The sequence below is a fragment of the Oncorhynchus tshawytscha genome, linkage group LG10 (genome assembly GCF_018296145.1).
Source record: "Oncorhynchus tshawytscha isolate Ot180627B linkage group LG10, Otsh_v2.0, whole genome shotgun sequence".
Lineage (NCBI taxonomy): Eukaryota > Metazoa > Chordata > Actinopteri > Salmoniformes > Salmonidae > Oncorhynchus > Oncorhynchus tshawytscha.
The window spans coordinates 68,518,251-68,538,490 of record NC_056438.1 but is presented as its reverse complement, the minus strand read 5'-3'; the positions used below and the strand labels follow the sequence as shown (position 1 = coordinate 68,538,490).

At 43.3% G+C, this 20,240-nt stretch overlaps 2 protein-coding genes across 6 annotated transcripts in view; both read right to left on the bottom strand.

The window, feature by feature from the left end:
- LOC112260798 (phosphatidylinositol 4-phosphate 5-kinase type-1 gamma) overlaps nucleotides 1-9,672 on the bottom strand; it is a 36,844-nt gene extending 27,172 nt beyond the window's left edge. Inside the window, exons 1-2 of one of the 4 annotated variants that reach the window (XM_042328925.1) lie at nucleotides 9,199-9,672; nucleotides 43-77 (exon numbers count right to left, since the gene is read on the bottom strand). In XM_042328925.1, the coding sequence (XP_042184859.1) occupies nucleotides 43-77; nucleotides 9,199-9,316 (153 nt within the window). In that variant the 5' untranslated portion in view covers nucleotides 9,317-9,672. Of the gene's footprint in view, nucleotides 1-42; nucleotides 78-3,920; nucleotides 4,064-9,198 lie in introns of those variants that run through there. The other 3 variants (XM_042328924.1, XM_042328926.1, XM_042328927.1) reach the window with 3 other exon arrangements.
- Nucleotides 9,673-11,664: 1,992 nt separating this feature from the next.
- Nucleotides 11,665-19,899, bottom strand: LOC112260797 (phospholipid hydroperoxide glutathione peroxidase-like). 2 transcript variants are annotated; one of them, XM_024436147.2, is made up of 7 exons: nucleotides 19,745-19,899; nucleotides 14,781-14,875; nucleotides 14,538-14,682; nucleotides 14,207-14,358; nucleotides 14,040-14,064; nucleotides 13,873-13,932; nucleotides 11,665-12,117 (listed from the first exon to the last, which is right to left on the bottom strand). In XM_024436147.2, exons 1-7 carry the CDS (start codon nucleotides 19,808-19,810, stop codon nucleotides 12,085-12,087), a joined length of 576 nt encoding a protein of 191 aa, XP_024291915.2. In that variant the 5' UTR covers nucleotides 19,811-19,899; the 3' UTR covers nucleotides 11,665-12,084. The 2 variants fall into 2 exon arrangements, with proteins under 2 accessions (XP_024291915.2, XP_042184857.1); XM_042328923.1 differs by lacking the exon at nucleotides 19,745-19,899 and adding an exon at nucleotides 18,333-18,395.
- Nucleotides 19,900-20,240: the final 341 nt, after the last annotated feature.

The window sequence follows — 20,240 nt, the reverse complement described above, 5'->3', positions numbered from 1 at the left end:
TTTAGGTGTGTGTGTGTGTGTGTGTGTGTAACTAGCCCTCACCTCACTAGTTATTGTAGACTCCCTATGACCAGTGTCTTTTGTTGATAAACAGAGAAGAGAGAAAAAGAGAACATCAATGCATAATTTGGGCCTAATTGTGAGATACATACATGAACCAGGATAAAAGGCCCCAGTATGCACCTGTTATGGCCAGGAAGGTATAAAACACCAAAATCAAGCTACGTACATCTATGTTTCTATACTATATCTCTACTACTATTAAAGGTGTATTTCCTCTGGGAAACATCAGCTAGAGGGGTGTAGTGAAGAATAATAATGGGCCAACCCAAGTTTACTATCACCAGTGTTGGACACCATACCCAACACACACTGACATTACCGACACACACTCACACACACACATCAACCTGAGACTTGACCCATGCTGCCCTAACCATACAATTCTGGACTCTTGCCCTCGTTGGCAGTCAAGTGCAGGTGGTCATCACTTACCAACCCAACAAGGTGTCACACACACACACGCGGACCATCCATCAAATGCATTATATTACGCTTGTATTTTTCACACCTGTTTCAGATCAAATCAAATTTTATTTGTCACACCGAATACAACAGGTGTAGTACACCTTACATTGAAATGCTTACTTATAAGTCCTTAACCAACAATGCAGTTTGAAGAAAATACCTAAAAATAAGTAAGACATTAAAGTAACGAATAAAGAGCAGCAGTAAAATAACAATAGTGAGGCTATATACAGGGTGTACCGGTACAGAGAAAATGTGCACCGTTTAGTCGAGGTAGAGGTATTAAAGTGACTATGAACTTGATATGAACTTGATATGAACTTGATATGAGTGACTATGAACGTGACTAGATAATAACAGAGAGTAGCAGCAGCGTAGAAGAGGGGGGGGGCAAGGCAAATGGTCTGCATAGCCATTTGATTAGATGTTCAGGAGTCCTTTGGCTTGGGGGTAGAAGCGGTTTAGAAGCCTATTGGACCTAGACTTGGCATTCCGGTACCGCTTGCCATACGGTAGCAGAGAGAACAGTCTGTGAATAGGGTGGCTGGAGTCTTTGCCAATTTTTAGGGCCTTCCTCTTACACCGCCTGGTATAGAGATCCTGGATGGCAGGAAGTTTGGCCTGGGGGATGTACTGCGCCGTACGCACTACCCTCTGTAGTGCTTTGTGGTCAAAGGCCGAGCAGTTGCCATACCAGGCAGTGATGCAATCTGACAGGATACTCTCGATGGTGCAGCTGTAGAACCTTTTGAGGATCTGAGGACCCATGCCAAATCTTTTCAGTCTCCTGAGGGGGAATAGGTTTTGTCATGCCCTCTTCACGACTGTCTTGGTGTTCTTGGACCATGTTGGTTTGTTGGTGAAGTGGACGCCAAGAAATTTGAAGCCCTCAACCTGCTCCAATACAGCCTCATCGGTGAGAATGGGGGCGTGCTCGATCCTTCTTTTCCTGTAGTCCAGAATAATCTCCTTTGTCTTGATCACGTTGAGGGAGAGGTTGTTGTCATTGTACCACACTGTCAGGTCTCTGACCTCCTCCCTATAGGCTGTCTCGTCGTTGTCGGTGATCAGACCTACCACCATTGTATCATCGGCAAACTTATTGATGGTGTTGGAATCGTGCCTGACCGTGCAGTCATGAGTGACAGGGAGCACAGGAGGGGAATGAGCACGCACCCCTGAGGGGCCCCCATGTTGAGGATCAGTGTGGCGAATGTGTTGTTACCTACCCTTACCACCTGGGGATGGCCCGTTAGGAAGTCCAGGATCCAGTTGCAGAGGGAGGTTTTTAGTCCCAGAGTCCTTAGCTTAGTGATGAGCTTTGAGGGCACCATGCTGTTGAACGCTGAGCTGTAGTCAATGAATAGCATTCTCACATAGGTGTTCCTTTTGTCCAGGTGTGAAAGGGCAGTGTGGAGTACAATAGAGGTTGCATCATCTGTGGATCTGTTGGGTCAGTACGCAAATTGAAGTGGGTCTAGGGTTTCTGGGATTATGGTGTTGATGTGAGCCATGATCAGCCTTCCAAAGCACTTCATGGCTACAGACGTCAGGTCTACGGTCCCTGCAGCCTTGTGAATGTTGACCTGTTTAAAGGTCTTACATCTTACATCGGCTGTGGAGAGCGTGATCACACAGTCGTCCGGAACAGCTGATGCTCTCATGCATGTTTCAATGTTACTTGCCTCGAAGCGAGCACACAAGTTATTTAGCTTGTCTGGTAGGCTTGTGTCACTGGGTATCTCTTGGTTGTGCTTTCCTTTGTAGTCTGTAATAGTTTGCAAGCCCTGCCACTTCCAAGGAACACCAGAGCCAGTGTAGTACGATTCGATCTTAGTCCTGTATTAACGCTTTGCCTGTCTGATGGTTCGTCGGAGGGCATAGCGGGATTTCTTATAAGCTTCCGGGTTAGAGTCCAGTTCCATGAAAGCGGCAGCTCTACCCTTTAGCTCAGTGCGGATGTTGCCTGTAATCCATGGCTTCTGGTTGGGGTATGTACGTACCGTCAATGTGGGGACAAAGTCATCGATGCACATATTGATGAAGCCAGTGACTGATGTGGTGTACTACTCAATGTCATCAGAAGAATCCCGGAACATATTCAGTCTGTGACATCAAAACAGTCCTGCAGTTTAGCATCTGCTTCATCTGACCACTTTTTTTATTGACCGAGTCACTGGTGCTTCCTGCTTGAATATTTGCTTGTAAGCAGGAATCAGGAGGATAGAATCTGGTCAGATTTTCCAAATGGAGGGCGAGTTAGAGCTTTGTGCATGTCTCTGTGTGTGGAGTAAAGGTGGTCTAGAAGTTTTTCCCTTCTGGTTGCACATTTATCATGGTGATAGAAATGAGGGAAAACTGATTTAAGTTTCCCTGCATTAAAGTCCCCGGCCACTAGGAGCGCTGCCTCTGGATGAGTGTTTTCCTGTTTGCTTATGGCGGTATACAGCTCATTGAGTGTGGTCTTAGTGCCAGCATCGGTCTGTGGTGCTAGGTAGACAGCTACATAAAATACAGATGAAAACTCTCTAGGTAGATAGCTTATCATGAGACACTCTACCTCAGGCTAGCAAAACCTCAAAACTTCCTTAGATATCGTGCACCAGGAGTTGTTTACAAACATACATAGACTGCCACCCCTTGTCTTACCGGAGTCTGCTGTTCTATCCTGCCGATACAGTGTATAACCCACCCGCTGTATGTTATATTAAGGTCGTCGTTCAGATACAACTTGGTGAAACATAAGATATTACAGTTTTGAATGTCCCATTGGTAGGATATGTCTGCTTTGAGTTCGTCCCATTTATCCAGCGATTTTACGTTGGCTAACAGTACGGATGGCAGCGGTAGATTTGCCACTCGTCGACTGAAATCGTCTCTTTCTCCTGCGAAAGACGGGGATGAGGGCCTGTTCGGGTGTCTGAGTAAATCCCTCCCATCCAACTCTTAAAGAAAAATTATTAGTCCAAATGTGAGTAATTGATGTTCTGATGTCCAGAAGCTCTTTTCAGTCATAAGAGACGGTAGCAGCAAAATTATGTACAAAATAAGTTACAAACAATGCGAAAAAACAAACAAATAGCACGGTTGGATAAAAGCCAATAAAACGGCAGCCATCCTCTCCGGCGCCATTACTGTTTCTAAGCTAGAACAGGGTAGTTGACTAATGCTGATGCCCAGAATTCAAATAACAAATCCACAAATGAAATCAGAATACCCACTGGTAGTACCATCAGGGCTAATCTTCCTGGATATGTACAAGCACAGCCAGACTCAACCCAAGAAACACTTCTGGTTGTACTTACAGTAATACCTTTAACACTTATCAGAGTGCAAACCTTGAGTTTGCGTAAACACATCTACCCTTTAAGAGTTTTGAATGTCTCACTCACCTCTCTGTCACTCAAGTCTGAAGGTAAAATGGCACTGCAGTTGCTGCTACCAAAAACACATTCAAAGATTCCCCAAAATTCAGACCTGTCGCTAGTTGTTGTCTGCAGCTGACGTAGATAAAATCTATTTCTAGAGTAGATCAGTCCTGACTCTTTAATCTGAACTCCCTGTCATTGGTTGACACCACCACCATCTCCCAGTAGACTGGATGCCCTGAGCAGTGAGCATCCAATCAGAGTGCAGGATTAAGAGAGGTGCCAGCTACTGGAACAACAAGCTGCAGGAAGATGGCCCGTGAAGGAGGTTAGCAAGAGAGAGAAAGAAAGAAAGAAAGAAACAACGAAAGATAGAAAACGAGAGAGAGAGAGAGAGAGAGAGAGAGAGAGAGAGAGAGAGAGAGAGAGGACAGATAGACACACCAGGGCCAAAACAATGAGACACACAACAGACCGACCCAATCTTTTAAGTTATTGATCTTAAGGTCTAGCAATGACACTGGGCTAACGGCCTTCAGACTACAGATTAGTTTCTGGAATGTTGTCTTCCTAGCAGGGTCTTTTGTAGGACTTTGCCAGTCATGCAGAGTTCTAATTCCTAATTACTGCATATGTGCAGAACACTCAGAAAGGCAGATGATTCAAACAGAACATTCAGACAGACAGAACACTCAACAGACAGAACATTCAACAGACACAACATTCAACAGACACAACATTCAACAGACACAACATTCAACAGACACAACATTCAACAGACAGAACATTCAACAGACAGAACATTCAACAGACACAACATTCAACAGACACAACATTCAACAGACAGAACATTCAACAGACAGAACATTCAACAGACAGAACATTCAGAAAGACCGAACACTCAACAGACAGAACTCAACAGACCGAACACTCAACAGACAGAACTCAACAGACAGAACATTCAGACAGACAGAACACTCAACAGACAGAACATTCAGACAGACAGAACATTCAACAGACAGAACATTCAACAGACAGAACATTCAACAGACAGAACATTCAGAAAGACAGAACATTCAACAGACAGAACATTCAGACATACAGAACATTCAGAAAGACAGAACACTCAAGTAGATGGTGGAACAGAAACAGAATGGAACACCCAAACAAAACCAGACAGAACCCTCAGGTAGCCCGTACCCAGATAGTACCTCTGTGCTGTAGGATTAAGGTCAGGACATAATTTGCTGAGGAGCTATACTCAAAGGCAACCTATCACCATACTACAGTATACAATACTACTGTTTCAGGGTCAACGTAGTCTCGCGGTACCAGACTTCCAAGTCTCGTTCATCACTCGGTTATTCAGAAGCGACATGAGAAAGTTGTAAATCGAGATTTGGATCAATGCCTTAGACACTGGCATCCTTTTATGCTCAAAGGTTATTTTTGTAATATAGTTTGAAAAAGCAGAATGTTTCAGATCATAAAATGACTGATTAAGTTTCCAGAGGCGGCATAATTTTCAGAGATTGTATTGGAATGTATTAAATTAGACTGTTAGGAGTGAGTGTATGTGTGTGTGTGTGTGTGTGTGTGTGTGTGTGTGTGTGTGTGTGTGTGTGTGTGTGTGTGTGTGTGTGTGTGTGTGTGTGTGTGTGTGTGTGTGTGTGCGTGCGAGAGATGGTATAAAGAGGATTAAGCCTCTCACTGGCCGGCTCACAATATGGCCGCCTGATGCCGAGTGTTATTGAGACATAAACAAGAGTTGTGTAAGATTGTCTAATAGCACAACACTGCCGTCTAGGGGATAGAGCAGTTATACACACACCCCCACACAAGCATGTAAACACACACACTGAACACATCCACATTCTCCACCGTTCAAGCTCATTCAAGTCTAAATCAGACACCTTCAGCCTTGAGTAGTTTTGTGCTGGTGGAAGTCAGAATGCTCAACTACAGTATGTATAAAAGGTATAATGCGCTATTTCAAATAGCCTCACAATGGATCTGCATTCTGAAACATAGTGCCTCACAAATAAGCCCTGAGTGAGTAACTATGGGGTTATATTCACATGAACAGACATATCAATGTATCGTATCGTATCATCTCAGTCCCCATGGCTCAGTGGTCACTGTTACTGTGTGTCTGTCCTGCTCTTGTCTTATGTAATAATCATACATGATGTTTTATAATCCAATCCACTCTTTAGGGTTAATAGAGAATGGAGAAAAGAGAAGAGAAAAGGGAAGAGAGAAAGAGATGAGAAGAGAGTGTAAAGAATTTATGAGAGAAAGTGAGAGAGGGGAAAAGAGGAGAGAGAGAGGGGGGAAAGATAGGAGAGAGAGTGTAAAGAATATATGAGAGAAAGTGAGAGGGGAAAGAGGAGAGAGAGGGGGGAAAGAGAGGAGAGAGAGAGTGAGGGAGTAAAAAGAGAGAGTGGCTAAAGGTCTGCTGGATGCGGAGTGGACCAGATGCCAGTCTCTAGCACTGTCACTAGTCTAAGTGCTGCTGGTAAATGTCACGGCACAATTCCGGAACTTTCATTACACACACCTGGCTGTTATTCCAGGGGGTGACAGGTAGCCTAGTGGTTAGAGCGTTGGACCAGTGACCGAAAGGTTGCAAGATTGAATCACTGAGCTGGCAAGATAAACATCTATTGTTCTGCCCCTGAACAAGGCAGTTAACCCACTGTTCCTAGGCTGTCATTGAAAATAAGAAATTGTTCTTAACTGACTTGCCTAGTTAAAGATAACAAATAAATAAAACAATTCCCAGTGATTAGTAATTGTGTACTTGGTTTACCATTGTCCTGTCGATTATTGTTACAATGTCCGTTGGTTCGTGAAAGTACCTGTGCTATGTTGTTTTGGCTTTCATGCCACGTATATTGTGCAGACGATTACGGGTCTCATCCCGTGTGATAATGATTGTGCGATTGTGTTATTTATTCGAGTTACTCCTCGCTCCTTTGTTTGGGTGTCAACACTGTGTTTTGTAATAGTGTTTGTTTGGTCTTCGTCCCGTGCCTTTACACGGCACGCTGTAGTTTGGGTAAATTAAAAACCCCTGTTACGCATTCCTGTGCCTGTCTCCCGATCCCTTATACCATGTTACGCATTCCTGTGCCTGTCTCCCAATCCCTTATACCAGCGTGACAGTAAACTGATTACCAGGGCTGTTTCTTTGTGTGTGTGTGGGGGAAATGCTGCTTCTCTACAGATGGAAAACTGTGAAAATGCAATGGTGAATTGACTGCAATGTCAAGAGTAGAGGTAACTGCCAAAATATTGGAAACACTTGAGTTGAAAGTATATTGAAAGTAGTTAATTAAGCAATTACCATCCCATCATGCTTAGGGTCATGTATAAAAATGCTGGGCAGGCCATTATTTTGGTTCCCATGTCTATGCCTCCATAGGATGACAATGCCCCCATTCACAGGGCATGGGTGGTCACTGAACGGTTTGATGAGCATGAAAACAATGTAAGCCATATGTCGTGGCCGTCTCAGTCATCAGATCTCAACCCAACTGAACACTTATGGGAGATTCTGGAGCGGCACCTGAGACAGGTTTTTCCACCACCATCAACAAAACACCAAACTAAGGAATTTATCATGGGAGAATGGTGTCGCATCCCTCCAGTAGAGTTACAGACACTTGTAGAATCTATGCCACGGTGCATTGAAGCTGTTCTTGTTCATGGTGGCCCAACGCTCTATTAAGACACTTTATGTTGGTGTTTCCTTTATTTTGGCAGTTACCTGTATGTGTGAACTATGAATACAAATACTGCTGTCGACCATTAAATGTCCATTTACTCCATGTGCAATATGGAATCTGCCATGGCATTCAACTTTTCATTGTTAATGTATTCAAGCACTGGAGCCTGTCTCCTCCCCTTCATCCTCCTCTGATGATTGAAGTGGATTTAACAAGTGACATCAATAAGTGATCATGGCTTTCACCTGGACAGTCTACCATGTCATGGAAAGAGCAAGTGTTAGTAATGTTTTGTACACTTTTGTACACTGTACTTCTGTGTGTGTCTGTGTGTGTCTGTGTGTGTGTGTGTGCGTGTGTGTGTTTAACACTGCTTGTACGGCTTTAATGAGAGGAAGCACAGAAGATGGAGTACAGCTTGATGGTTCAGTTAACATGACGTCTAATACACACATACTGCATCCAGTTCCTCTCTGACTCATCATCTTTAAATAAAGATTGGTTACATTACACTGCTGTTATATATACATATATGAAATGGTCTCTCGTTACAGACACCAAATCGAGTAGCTGGCCTGCGCATGTGAGAGATTTGGTTCTGGGTTCTGAGATTGATGTAATAGATATTATCCCTTAATAGACTAGAATTCAACTACCCAATTTTCTGTTCTTCCATTGCAATTGTGCTTCCGCTTACATACATATCTGGTATAAGGTGCTCTTCCAATATTCAGGGCTACCCAGGAATATTATAATAGGGTAAAGTATTGTGCTGTTGCCTACAGTATATACTCTGCCCCCAGGTGAGAGCCAGCTCACCTGGTCATTTGGTGATGCTCAGATAAAGCAGAGGCAGAGAGGCTCTGGACATTACTGTTCATTAATAATTCACCTCCAGGTTTCTCTCTGCTTCCTTATGTTTTGTATTTTACACTGTTATACTTTTATGTGACAAAGACATAGGCCTAGTTTGATCTATAAATAAGCATTGAAGATGGTCAAAGAATTGTATAGATAGAGGATTGACTTTCACACACACTAAGGTTGTAGGACTGATTCTGTTTCCTGCTGATAGACTATGAATTGACCATGATCTGATGCCACAGACTGCCAAGACAGACTAGTCTGTAGAGGGTCCTGACCTGAACTAGGCAGGAGTGTTTTCAGACCAGTTACACATAGTCAGGCCCTGGACATTGCCTAACAACCTGTACATTCTGAACATTTTGAGGTAGATCAGCTTCTGTTCTGCATGCTCAATGTCTGCATTAATTTCTTAGAATTGTGGTGGTGGCTGGCGTCTTGTCCTAGTCTTAAATAGCAGAGTGACTATCTTGGTTAGCTATAGGCCTATTAATGTTAATCATTTATCAGGTGTGGAAACTGACAGATCATTTAGGCTACTGAGACAAACCATATTTGACAGCTGGACCAAAACCCGCATGAACGCTTTTACGCACCATCGAACAGTGCCAGCGCTCTACTGACGCTTGAGCTCATCTGAACGAGCTCTAAATAATGCAAATGTTGTGAGTCAATTCGTCTCATAATTACCACACAGGCATACGAACCCATGTCTGCAGAAGAAAGCTTGAGCAAGAATCCGACCGTATCTATCTGGTCCGATCTCTCCGCCCCAGACGTGGGCATGCTTCCCCCGGCCTCCCCCGATGTCGCAATCTCATCCATTTACAATTCCCAGATAAACGGCGCGTTATTTGCCCTTCGTTGACGCTATGGCGAATGCCGAATGTATAGGACTCTGACATCACGTTGAATAGGCTACATAGTTGGCCTCATCGCCTTTTCAACACTAGTCGTATCTTCATCGTGGCAATTGTACGAGCATGATGCACACACCACGGGGGATGTCTTGTCGCATAATACGCAGCTGTGGCTGTATCATACTGTTCCTCTCGAGCATTATAAACCCACTCGGTTGCATTCTCACAGCTGTGTCTGGTTCATTCAAGGAAGATGGTCTATCATACATGTCATCGGAGCATCCTCTTGCGGTTGACATGCTCATACACACTGAGCAATAAACGCAACATGCAGGCTCTGATCTATAAATATCACATGACTGGGAATACAGATATGAATGTGTTGGTCACCGATCCTGTACCCTAAAGAGGTAGGGACATGGATGAGAAAACCAGTCAGTATCTGGTATGACCATATGCCTCCTGCAGCGCAACATCACCTTCACATAGAGCACAGCCCCAGTACATCACTGGGGCTAAACTGCCTGCCATCCAGGACCTCTTCACCAGGCGGTGTCAGAGGAAGGCTCTAAAAATTGTCAAAGACCCCAGCCATAGACTGCTCTCTCTACTACCGCATGCCAAGCAGTATCAGAGTGCAAAGTCTAGGACAAAAAGGCTTCTCAACAGTTTTTACTCCTGAACAGATAATCAAATGGCTACCTGGACTATTTACATTGTGTGCCCCCTACTCTGTTTATCATATGAATAGTCACTTGAACTATACATTCTACCTCAACCAGCCAGACTAACCAGTGCCTGTTATTTTTCAGTCTTTTTACTGTTGTTTTTATCTCTTTACTTACCTATTGTTCACCTAAAACATTTTTTGCACTGTTGGTTAGAGCCTTTAAGTAAGCATTTCACTGTAAGGCCTGTTGTATTGGGCACACATGACAATTCAACTTTGATTTGATCAGGCTGTTGTGGCCTGTGGAATGTTGTCCCAATCTTTCATGGCTGTGTGAAGTTGGTATATTAGCGGGAACTGGAACACTGTCATACACCGATCCAGAGCATCTTGAACATGCTCAATGGGTGACATGTCAGGTGAGTATGCAGGCCATGGAAGAACTGGGATCTTTTCAGCTTCCAGGAATTGTGTACAGATCCTGTGGACATGGGGCTGTGCATGATCATGCTGAAACATGAGGTGATGGCAGAAAATGAATGCAACATTAGGCCTCAGGATCTCATCACCTGTCTCTATGCATTCAAATTTCCATAAATGCAATTGTGTTTGTTGCTTATGCCTGCCCATTCCAAAACCCTACTGCCCAGTACAGCTGAAACCAGGATTCATCTGTGAAGAGCATACTTCTCCAGCATGCCAGTGAAAGTGAGCATTTGCCCACTGAAGTCAGTTACGAACTGCAATCAGGTCAAGACCCCTGCCGAGGACGAGCACGCATACGATCTTCCCTGAGGCAGTTTGAGTTTCTGGAGATTGATTTGTGCAAACCCACAATTTCACCAGATGTCCAGGTGGCTGGTCTCAGACGATCCAGCACGTGAAGACTGATGGAGGTCCTGGGCTGGCGTGGTAACGCATGGTCTGTGGTTGTGATGCCTGTTGGCCATACTGACAAATTCTCTAAAATTACATTGGAGGCAGCTATTGGTAGAGAAACTAACATTTGATTCTGTAGCAACAGCTCTGGAGAACATTCTTGCAGATAGCAAGCCAATTACTCTCAAAACATGACATTGTGACAAAACTTCACATTTTAGTGGCCAGTGTCACTGCCAGTTTTTTTGATCATTTCTCATCTAAAATTGTTCAGTCAGCAGGGGATGGAGTGTTAACTTGATTTAGCACCTCTAGTGTCTGCATCTTCTTATGGAATGCAAAAGGTGACTGATATTTTTTCTATTTTCTAAGTTCATTTATTCCAAAAACTGTTTAATCAGCTTCTTGATTTGCCACACCTGTCAAGTGGATGGCTTATCTTGGCAAAGGAGAAATGCTCAGAGAGGTGTACAAAATTGACTAAATAAGCTTTGCGAGTATTGAACATTTCAGGGACTTATTTCAGCTAATGAGTGACAAAAACCCAGTCTGTGCAAAATCAAATCAATTTCATTGGGCATGTTGACCCACTAAATGATGTCCAGTTGGGTAGACTGGCAGCACAAGTAATTTCCATCCCAAAATTAAGGACGAGGCTATATAACCTACAGAGTAAAATATCTTCCAGTAAAAAGTCATAAAATAGCTATTTCATGCAAGTCATCAACTTGTTGTACAATGTAATTTATAAATTACAGACCATAAACAGTTTCAGTAGCTTTGCCAGTTTATTCCACCATAAACAGCTTCAAATATATATATATTTTTTTACTAACACTGGTACAGACAAAGTTCACAATTTATAGGAAGCAGGGACAGTTGGACATTCATATCAGTACTATGGGGATGCAATAGGTCTAATTTGTTGGGGGTATTGTGCTTGGGAGTGCAGCGTTTTAAATATACACAAACTGCTGTAGCTATCGAGTCCTCTCCTGTGTTCTAACTGGGTATGAGTGGGTGGTTTCTGGGGGTTTTGCACGCTAGGTTTCATCAGGCCTGTCCTCGCCGCAGGCCGGGTTTACAGACAGGCCGTCACTGGTCCAGGACACAGCCACTTATACCCACAATCCCAAAGGAGAGATCAGCCGGCAGGATGGACAAGGGCTCAGAAATCAGAGACATCACAGGTATTTAGGAAGGTCCTTCTCGATCACCTGTGAGAGATGAGTCAGCGCAAGGTTCCCATTACAGCGTTATACAGAGGTTTAGCAAAATCAGGGCCAGCCCTTTAGCCTTTCAATAATACACTGCTCAAAAAATAAAGGGAACACTTAAACACAATGTAACTCCAAGTCACACTTCTGTGAAATCAAACTGTCCACTTAGGAAGCAACACTGATTGACAATACATTTCACATGCTGTTGTGCAAATGGAATAGACAACAGGTGGAAATTATAGGCAATTAGCAAGACACCCCCAATAAAGTGGTTCTGCAGGTGGTGACCACAGACCACTTCTCAGTTCCTATGCTTCCTGGCTGATGTTTTGGTCACATTTGAATGCTGGCGGTGCTTTCACGCTACTGGTAGCAAGAGACGGAGTCTACAACCCACACAAGTGGTTCAGGTAGTGCAGCTCATCCAGGATGGCAGATCAATGCGAGATGTGGCAAGAAGGTTTGCTGTGTCTGTCAGCGTAGTGTCCAGCGCATGGAGGCACTACCAGGAGACAGGCCAGTACATCAGGAGACGTGGAGGCGGCCGTAGGAGGGCAACAACCCAGCAGCAGGACCGCTACCTCCGCATTTGTGCAAGGAGGAGCAGGAGGAGCACTGCCAGAGCCCTGCAAAATGACCTCCAGCAGGCCACAAATGTGCACGTGTCTCCTCAAACGGTCAGAAACAGACTCCATGAGGGTGGTATGAGGGCCTGACATCCACAGGTGAGGGTTGTGCTTACAGCCCAACACCGTGCAGGACGTTTGGCATTTGCCAAACACCAAGACTGGCAAATTCGCCACTGGCGCCCTGTGCTCTTCACAGATGAAAGCAGGTTCACACTGAGCACATGTGACAGAGTCTGGAGACGCTGTGGAGAACGTTCTGCTGCCAACAACATCCTCCAGCATGACCGGTTTGGCGGTGGGTCAGTCATGGTGTGGCATTTCTTTGGGGGGGGCCGCACAGCCCTCCATGTGCTCACCAGACTGCCATTAGGTACCGAGATGAGATCCTCAGACCCCTTGTAAGACTGAATGCTGGTGCGGTTGGCCCTGGGTTTCTCCTAATGCAAGACAATGCTAGACCTCATGTGGCGGGAGTGTGTCAGCAGTTCCTGCAAGAGGAAGGCATTGATGCTATGGACTGGCCCGCCCGTTCCCCAGACCTGAATCCAATTGAGCACATCTGGGACATAATGTCTCACTCCATCCACCAACACCACGTTGCACCACAGACTGTCCAGGAGTTAGCGGATGCTTAAGTCCAGGTCTGGGAGAAGATCCCTCAGGAGACCATCTGCCACCTCATCAGGAGCATGCCCAGGAGTTGTAGGGAGGTCATACAGGCACGTGGAGGCCACACACACACACTACTGAGCACAATTTTTACTTGTTTTAAGGACATTACATCAAAGTTGGATCAGCCTGTAGTGGTTTTCCACTTTCATTTTGAGAGTGACGCCAAATCCAGACCTCCATGGGTTGATACATTTGTTTTCCATTGATAATTTTGTTGTCAGCACATTCAACTATGTAAAGAAATGTATTTAATAAGAACATCTCTAGGCTGTTATTTTAGTGTTTCCTTTTTTTTTGAGCAGTGTATCTTTGGTTACCCTTAATGACAGTGGGCACAACTTTGGTAGCCCAATGTGCTTCATAAACCATCTAACTGGCCACAATAGGGAATCCTTTCCCTACAAATAGTCAAACATGAGATTAGACTGATGCACGACTGCTGGCCACTTACAATGGGGTCGTCCATTGGCCCGTATCTCTTCACCACCTGCCCTTCTCTGTTGATCAGGAACTGAGGGGGAAATGAACAGCATGACATACAGTACAATAGATCATAGCAAAATGTTTAGCAAGAAACTTAATTCAATTGTGTTAATCATGTCAGTGAGAAAAAGTCACCTTCGTGAAATTCCATTTGATGTTACTGCAGAGAGAGAAACTGCTGTTACAACCATATAGTTAAAGCATTACAATGATCTGGGAAACTGAAGTCAAAATAATCTAACAGGTCAAATCCAAATAGGTAGGATAGGGAGCATAAATCCATCAGGGGGGACAAAACTCACTTTCCCAGAGTACCCTTTCCCTTGGGCTGTTCCTTCAGCCACTTAAAGAGAGGGTGAGCGCTGTCTCCGTTCACATCAATCTTGCTGAACATGTCAAACTGAACGTCAAATTGTTTGACAAACTCCTTGATTTCCACCTCTGTACCTGGCTCCTAGAGAATGGAAAAGGAGAAGCAATCAAACCATATAATTAGGACTGGCAGAATAGAAATTCCAATTCAAAGCCAGAGTCCGGTGGCCAAATTGGTTGTAACACTGCCCCCATGACACGACACCACTGTGGATGAATGAAAAGGCTATGCTACAGTAGTGGTTTGAACCGGCACCGTACCTGCCCTCCAAACTGGTTGCAGGGGAAGCCCAGGATGCGTAAACCTTTGTCAGCATAGGAGGCGTGCATTCCCGCTAGCTGAGTGTAGTTTACCCTGGTCTTACCTCATTTAGAGGCAACGTTGGTGATGACGCAGACAAAACCCCTGGGCAGAAGAGAGAGAACACCGTTGGGGGGGCAACGTTAGACAGGTAATACCAATACATGGGGTGAGTTCCTACCTTTCTGGGCCTGCTCACTCACCTGTATTTCTCTAGGGCCACATCTTCACCATCTATGTCCTTGGCGCCAAACTCAAAGATATTTTTGGCTGTCTTCCAGTCACCCACTTGCGCACACTGAGAAAGATGGATGTTAGTCTACAGTACAGCAACTGACCCAAAGGGGTTATGTTGTGCAACCACAGGGAACATGACCAGGACAATGGAATGACCAGTTAAAAATAAGTCCAAAGCAGCCATTCTATCAATATAAAATCATTTCTGGATTAGGTACCTAACTGCAATAGTTCAATGTCAATGGTATTTTGCTAAAAAAAGCAAGTATTAAGCTCGGACTGTCTGAGTAGGGAGGGCAAAACAAGCCATTATTGGAAGAGGTTTAGAACTGTTGGTCTATTAACTCAGTTACCGACTGGAATTGTCACCATGTGGTATAAAATGGAAATTGAGGCACGTGGCCTTAATGATTGGGCTGATCAGTATGCATAAGGATCAGGTACCACAAGTAAGCCAAACTAACACTTCCATAAGCGCAACAACAAATCTTCTGCAACGTTTAGTATGACTTCAGGGAGTGACAGACTTGTTCCATCTTCATAAATCCTGATGGCCCTGACAATGACTCAATCATTTCTCAATACTGATAAGGGCCTACGTGAAGCGTACTCACTTTCAAAACACCACCCACACAACTGGCTGATTAGAAGATCCTGTTTAAACTGGATTGTCAACCAGCAAATATTATGACATAGCACTGATAAATAAACTACTACATCAGCTGTTGTACAATATGAAACAAAACAGGAGTGACTGCAATGGGCTGGAAATCCACCCAATCCATTTGGACTGCTGAACCTTAAGTCATAAGCAAATAAGTCACTGCAACAGCCTTCATGAGAAATCTTAGAGCTTCAGAAAGATATTTAAGACATTAAATAGAGTTATGAAAAACAGTAATATGGTCATGCACACACTGGATGTTATGCTGAAGGTATTTGAGAAGTGGAGTACAGAATAACTCCTTAGTAAATTAACTTAGATCGGAGCTATTGAGGCAAACAGACGCCACTGTTCTATCATTAGCCACAGGAGGGATAATATGCAGATTGTGAAAAAATAAAAAAAATAGTAAGAGGGCAGGGTTCCTCATGACCTTAACATGGCAGCTAGGCCTATAAGAATAGCCTGTGTGAAGAATGACACTGATCTAAGGTCAGTTGAGGTGATCAGTAAGGGAAAGGGCAACTTCTGCGCAATCTTTGATGAGATGCCTATCCCTGGAAACACTAATCTAGCACGTGTCATGCTACTGCAATCTTCACGCAACCTGATCTCAGTGTATTATTCTGACTGCAAATCCAACAAATTGTGCTGTTGAATTGCATTTTGTACAATTGGTTTCTGAATTTGGAAAAAATGTACTGTTACAAAATCAAATTGTTTTGCCAACACTAACATTAGCTAGCTGGCTAAAGTTAAGCAGGTTAAAGCATTAAGGTTAGGTAACATGCAAAATAGTTGCCGATTAGCTAAAATAAAGCTGTGTAAGAATCTCATCACAGCCACACAACCGTTGGGTTGCTAGAGGTTTGCGTTACCCTACATAAGACCGGTTACTTTAGGTGAAAAGGTAAGTGTACCTATTAACTTTACTAGGGTAGGGGGCAGCATTCTGAATTAAACTGCCTGCTACTCGGGCCCATAAGCTAGGATATGCATATAATTAGTAGGTTTGGATAGAAAACTAAAGTTTACAAAACTGTTCAAATAATGTCTGAGTATAACAGAACTTGTGGCAGGCAAAAACCAGAGCAATCCAACCAAGTAGTAGTATTATTTTGAGGCAGTTTTTCCATTGAAAGCCTATCCAACATACAAAGACTTAAGACCCAGTTCACAATCTCAATGGATTCCTTAAAATGTGACTAGTCTTTAGGCATTGTTTCAGGCTTTTACTCTGAAAAATTAGGGAGATACACCGCTTTCAATGAGGGGACAGTGGAATCATGTGAACCAAGCACATGATCGGGAGCGATCCTTTTCCATTGACAAAGCTTTTGTCCGGTTGAAATACGATTATTTATGACAAACCTGATTGATTTTAAACATTTGACATGTTTCTACTATCTTTTATTGTACGTTGTCGTAGTGTTGAGTGCGCATTGTGCCTTGGGATTTCTGAACAAAAACGCAACAAAACGGAGGTATTTGGACATAAAGATGAACTTTAGCAAACAGAAACATTTGTTGTCTAACATGGACACCCGTGGGTGCCACCAGATGAAGATCAAAAAGTAAGTAATTATATTTCTGACTTTTGTAACACTATCCATTTTCCGACCAAGGCTGTATGGGTTTCTGTGTCTAGGCACTGACCTAACAATCGCAAAGTGTGCTTTCGCCATAAAGCCTTTTTGAACTCTGACAGCGGTTGCATTAAGGAGAAGGTTCTGTATTCGTATGTTTAACACCTGCATCTTTCATCATTGTTGATGAGTATCTGTTATTTGATGTGGCTCTCTGCACTGTCACCAGATATTTGTTTGAGACCATGCATTTCTGAACATCACCAATTTCAAATGAGATTTTGGACAAAGATTAACTTTATTGAACAAAACATTTATTGTGTAACTGTGAGTGCCATCTGATAAGAGCAAAGGTCAGTGATTCATTTAAATTGCAACTTCTGACTTGTGAGCCCTCTCCTTGGCTGGAAAATGGCTGTAAGGCTTTCTGTGAATAGGTGGTGACCTAACAATCGTTTGTGCTTTTGCCGTAAAACCCATTTGAAATAAGACATTGTGGCTGTATTTACAAGAAGTTTCTTTAGAAATGGTGAAATACTTGTATGTTTGAGGAATTTTAATTATGGATTTATGTTTTGAATTTGGCGCCCTGCAATTTCACTGGCTGTTGAGGTGGGACGCTAGCATCCCACTTGTACCAGACAGGTTAAGCCCACAAATGTATACTGAACAGTCAAAAGGTAAGCGAGTTAGTTCATAAGGAAATCAGTCAACTGATATGCATTCATTAGACCCTAAATCTATGGATTTCACATGACTGGAAATACAGATACATATAATGCCACATAGAATTTGGTGTGACTGCCATTGCCGAAAGCAGCACTACACCTCTACTTTGCATCGAGTTGATCAGGCTGTTGATTGTGGCCTGTGGAATGTTGTCCCACTTTCATGGCTGTGCGAAGTTCCTGGATATTGCCAGGAACTGGAACACACTGTCGTACATGCCAAACCAGACCATCTCAAACATGCTCAATAGGCAACATGTCTAGTGAGAATGCAGACCATGGAATTACTGGGACATTTTCAGCTTCCAGGATTTATGTAAAGATGGTTCCGACATAAGGGTTGTGCATTATCATGCTGAAACATGATAATGCATGTTTGGAAGAGGAGTGGCAGGACAATGGGCTCAGGATCTAGTCACAGTATCTCTATGCAATCAAATTGTCATCATGTTTGTTGTCTGTAGCTTATGCCTGTTCATAACATTGCCTAAGCACCACAGGGCACTCTGTTCACAAAGTTGATGTCAGCAAACCACTCACCTCAACACCATACACGTGGTCTAAGGTTGTGAGGCCAGTTGGACGCATTGCCAAATTCTCTAAAATGACATATGGTGGAGAAATGAACATTCAATTCTCTGGCAACAGCTCTAGTGGCCATTCCTGCAGTCCATGCCAATTGCACATTCCTTTAAAACTTCATACTAGCATGAAAAAAACAAGACAGTAATTAATGTCTATGAAATATATCAGCACATTACTCTAAATTTAGATAAAGTATGATAACTTGCCAGAAGTTACTCAACTAGGGAAAATTAGTTTCTGAAGGTTGCCTGTTTTCAGCTTTGAAATTTCCCACTAAGTGGGGAATTGGACATAACTTTAAATCTGATTGGCTTAGAATAAACTGTCAAGAATTTATTTAAATTACAAAGCAGAATATTATTAGTTTTAATCTATAGATGGACATGGGCTTAATAGGTATGGTTACGTTAACCACGAACTAATTGGGGTGTCACGCATTTAAATTGACCATGTTACAGTCAGTCTATGAGACAAGGCTGCCTCACGTGATCGAGCAGTTTGCCAAGACTAGCTGTCATGTCTTCATAATGCTACACTCAGATGTTAGTCGGAACAAGACCGAAAATTTCCGACTTGCTAACTGGTTGACCACGGCACGTGTATAACTAGTAAGTAAGCCGGAGGAGTCCGTATTTCGACTAGAACGTGAACACGGTATAAAAATGTATTGTTTCTCCAATGGTGGGCTGATAAATAGTCACATGGATTAGGTACCACAAGTAAACTACAATAACACTACCAATAACCGCAACGTTGATTTGGTATGACTTTCAGGGAGCGCGAGACTTCTCCCCCACATCCTCAAATCCTGATAGCAATGAATTCGTTATTTTCTGGACTCAAACTTGACGATGGCGCGATTACGCGCAGTCACTTCCTATGTTAAAGTTGTACGTTTGCATGATACAACCATAGACTTCTCATTACTAATTACTTGGTCTGCACGTTCATTTTAGGCTCGTGATTATTATACCGCCATTCTGCAAAAATGTATAAAAATTGGGCTTAGCTAGCCAGACAACTAGTAGTTGATTCGTCAACAGTACCTTAACTAGATAAACCACAGCATTTAGACCGACACTTGTTAAAACGTTTAAAAAAAAATCTAACTCGAAAACAGACAAACAGCAGTCGTTTGTTGGGTGACCATTAGCAAGCAGCTGACGGGCAAGCTAGGTAATTTCTCCAAACTGGCTGGAAAATGTTCCACATCGGACAGAGTTAACCGTTGTACCTCTCGACATTGTGTAAAAATAGCAGTCCAGTATTTGACCTACCTTTAGTTAACATCTCAAACACTCATTACACGTAATGTCACAAACCAATAACTACCTAGCATAAAAGTTTAGCACAAAAAACATGCTTACCATTGCTCTACCGACTCCACTGCTGCCCAGCAAACCAAAAACTAACCCACGCGTTACGATCCACATCCTGTGACCAAGCTGTTTAAGTAGTGTAGTCCCGCCCAGTGAGGGGAAACCATGAAAGTAGCCAATCCCTGCTCTGTATAGTGAAGCTAATATAAAACCGTTTGAGTAGACATGAACCTGATGGTATAAAAAGTCCTTAATGTTGGTGAGGAAGTTAGTCAAACATGGTTTGCCAGTACTGTGAAAATATATTGTGTAAAACAATGAATTCGAATAATTTATCTGCACTGTGTGTTAGTTAGCCAGCCAATTTTAGTAGTGGTGAGGAGTCGACTCCATAATGTCAACTCCCGGTGTCGATACCCATTTCCGCTAGGAATCGACTCCTCGACTCATTCTGTATTTTTGCAACTTCCGTCGTCTATTCAGTTCGAGAACACAAACTCTCGCATCTTTCACAGCAAAGAAAGAGCGAGTTAGCGAGGGAGAG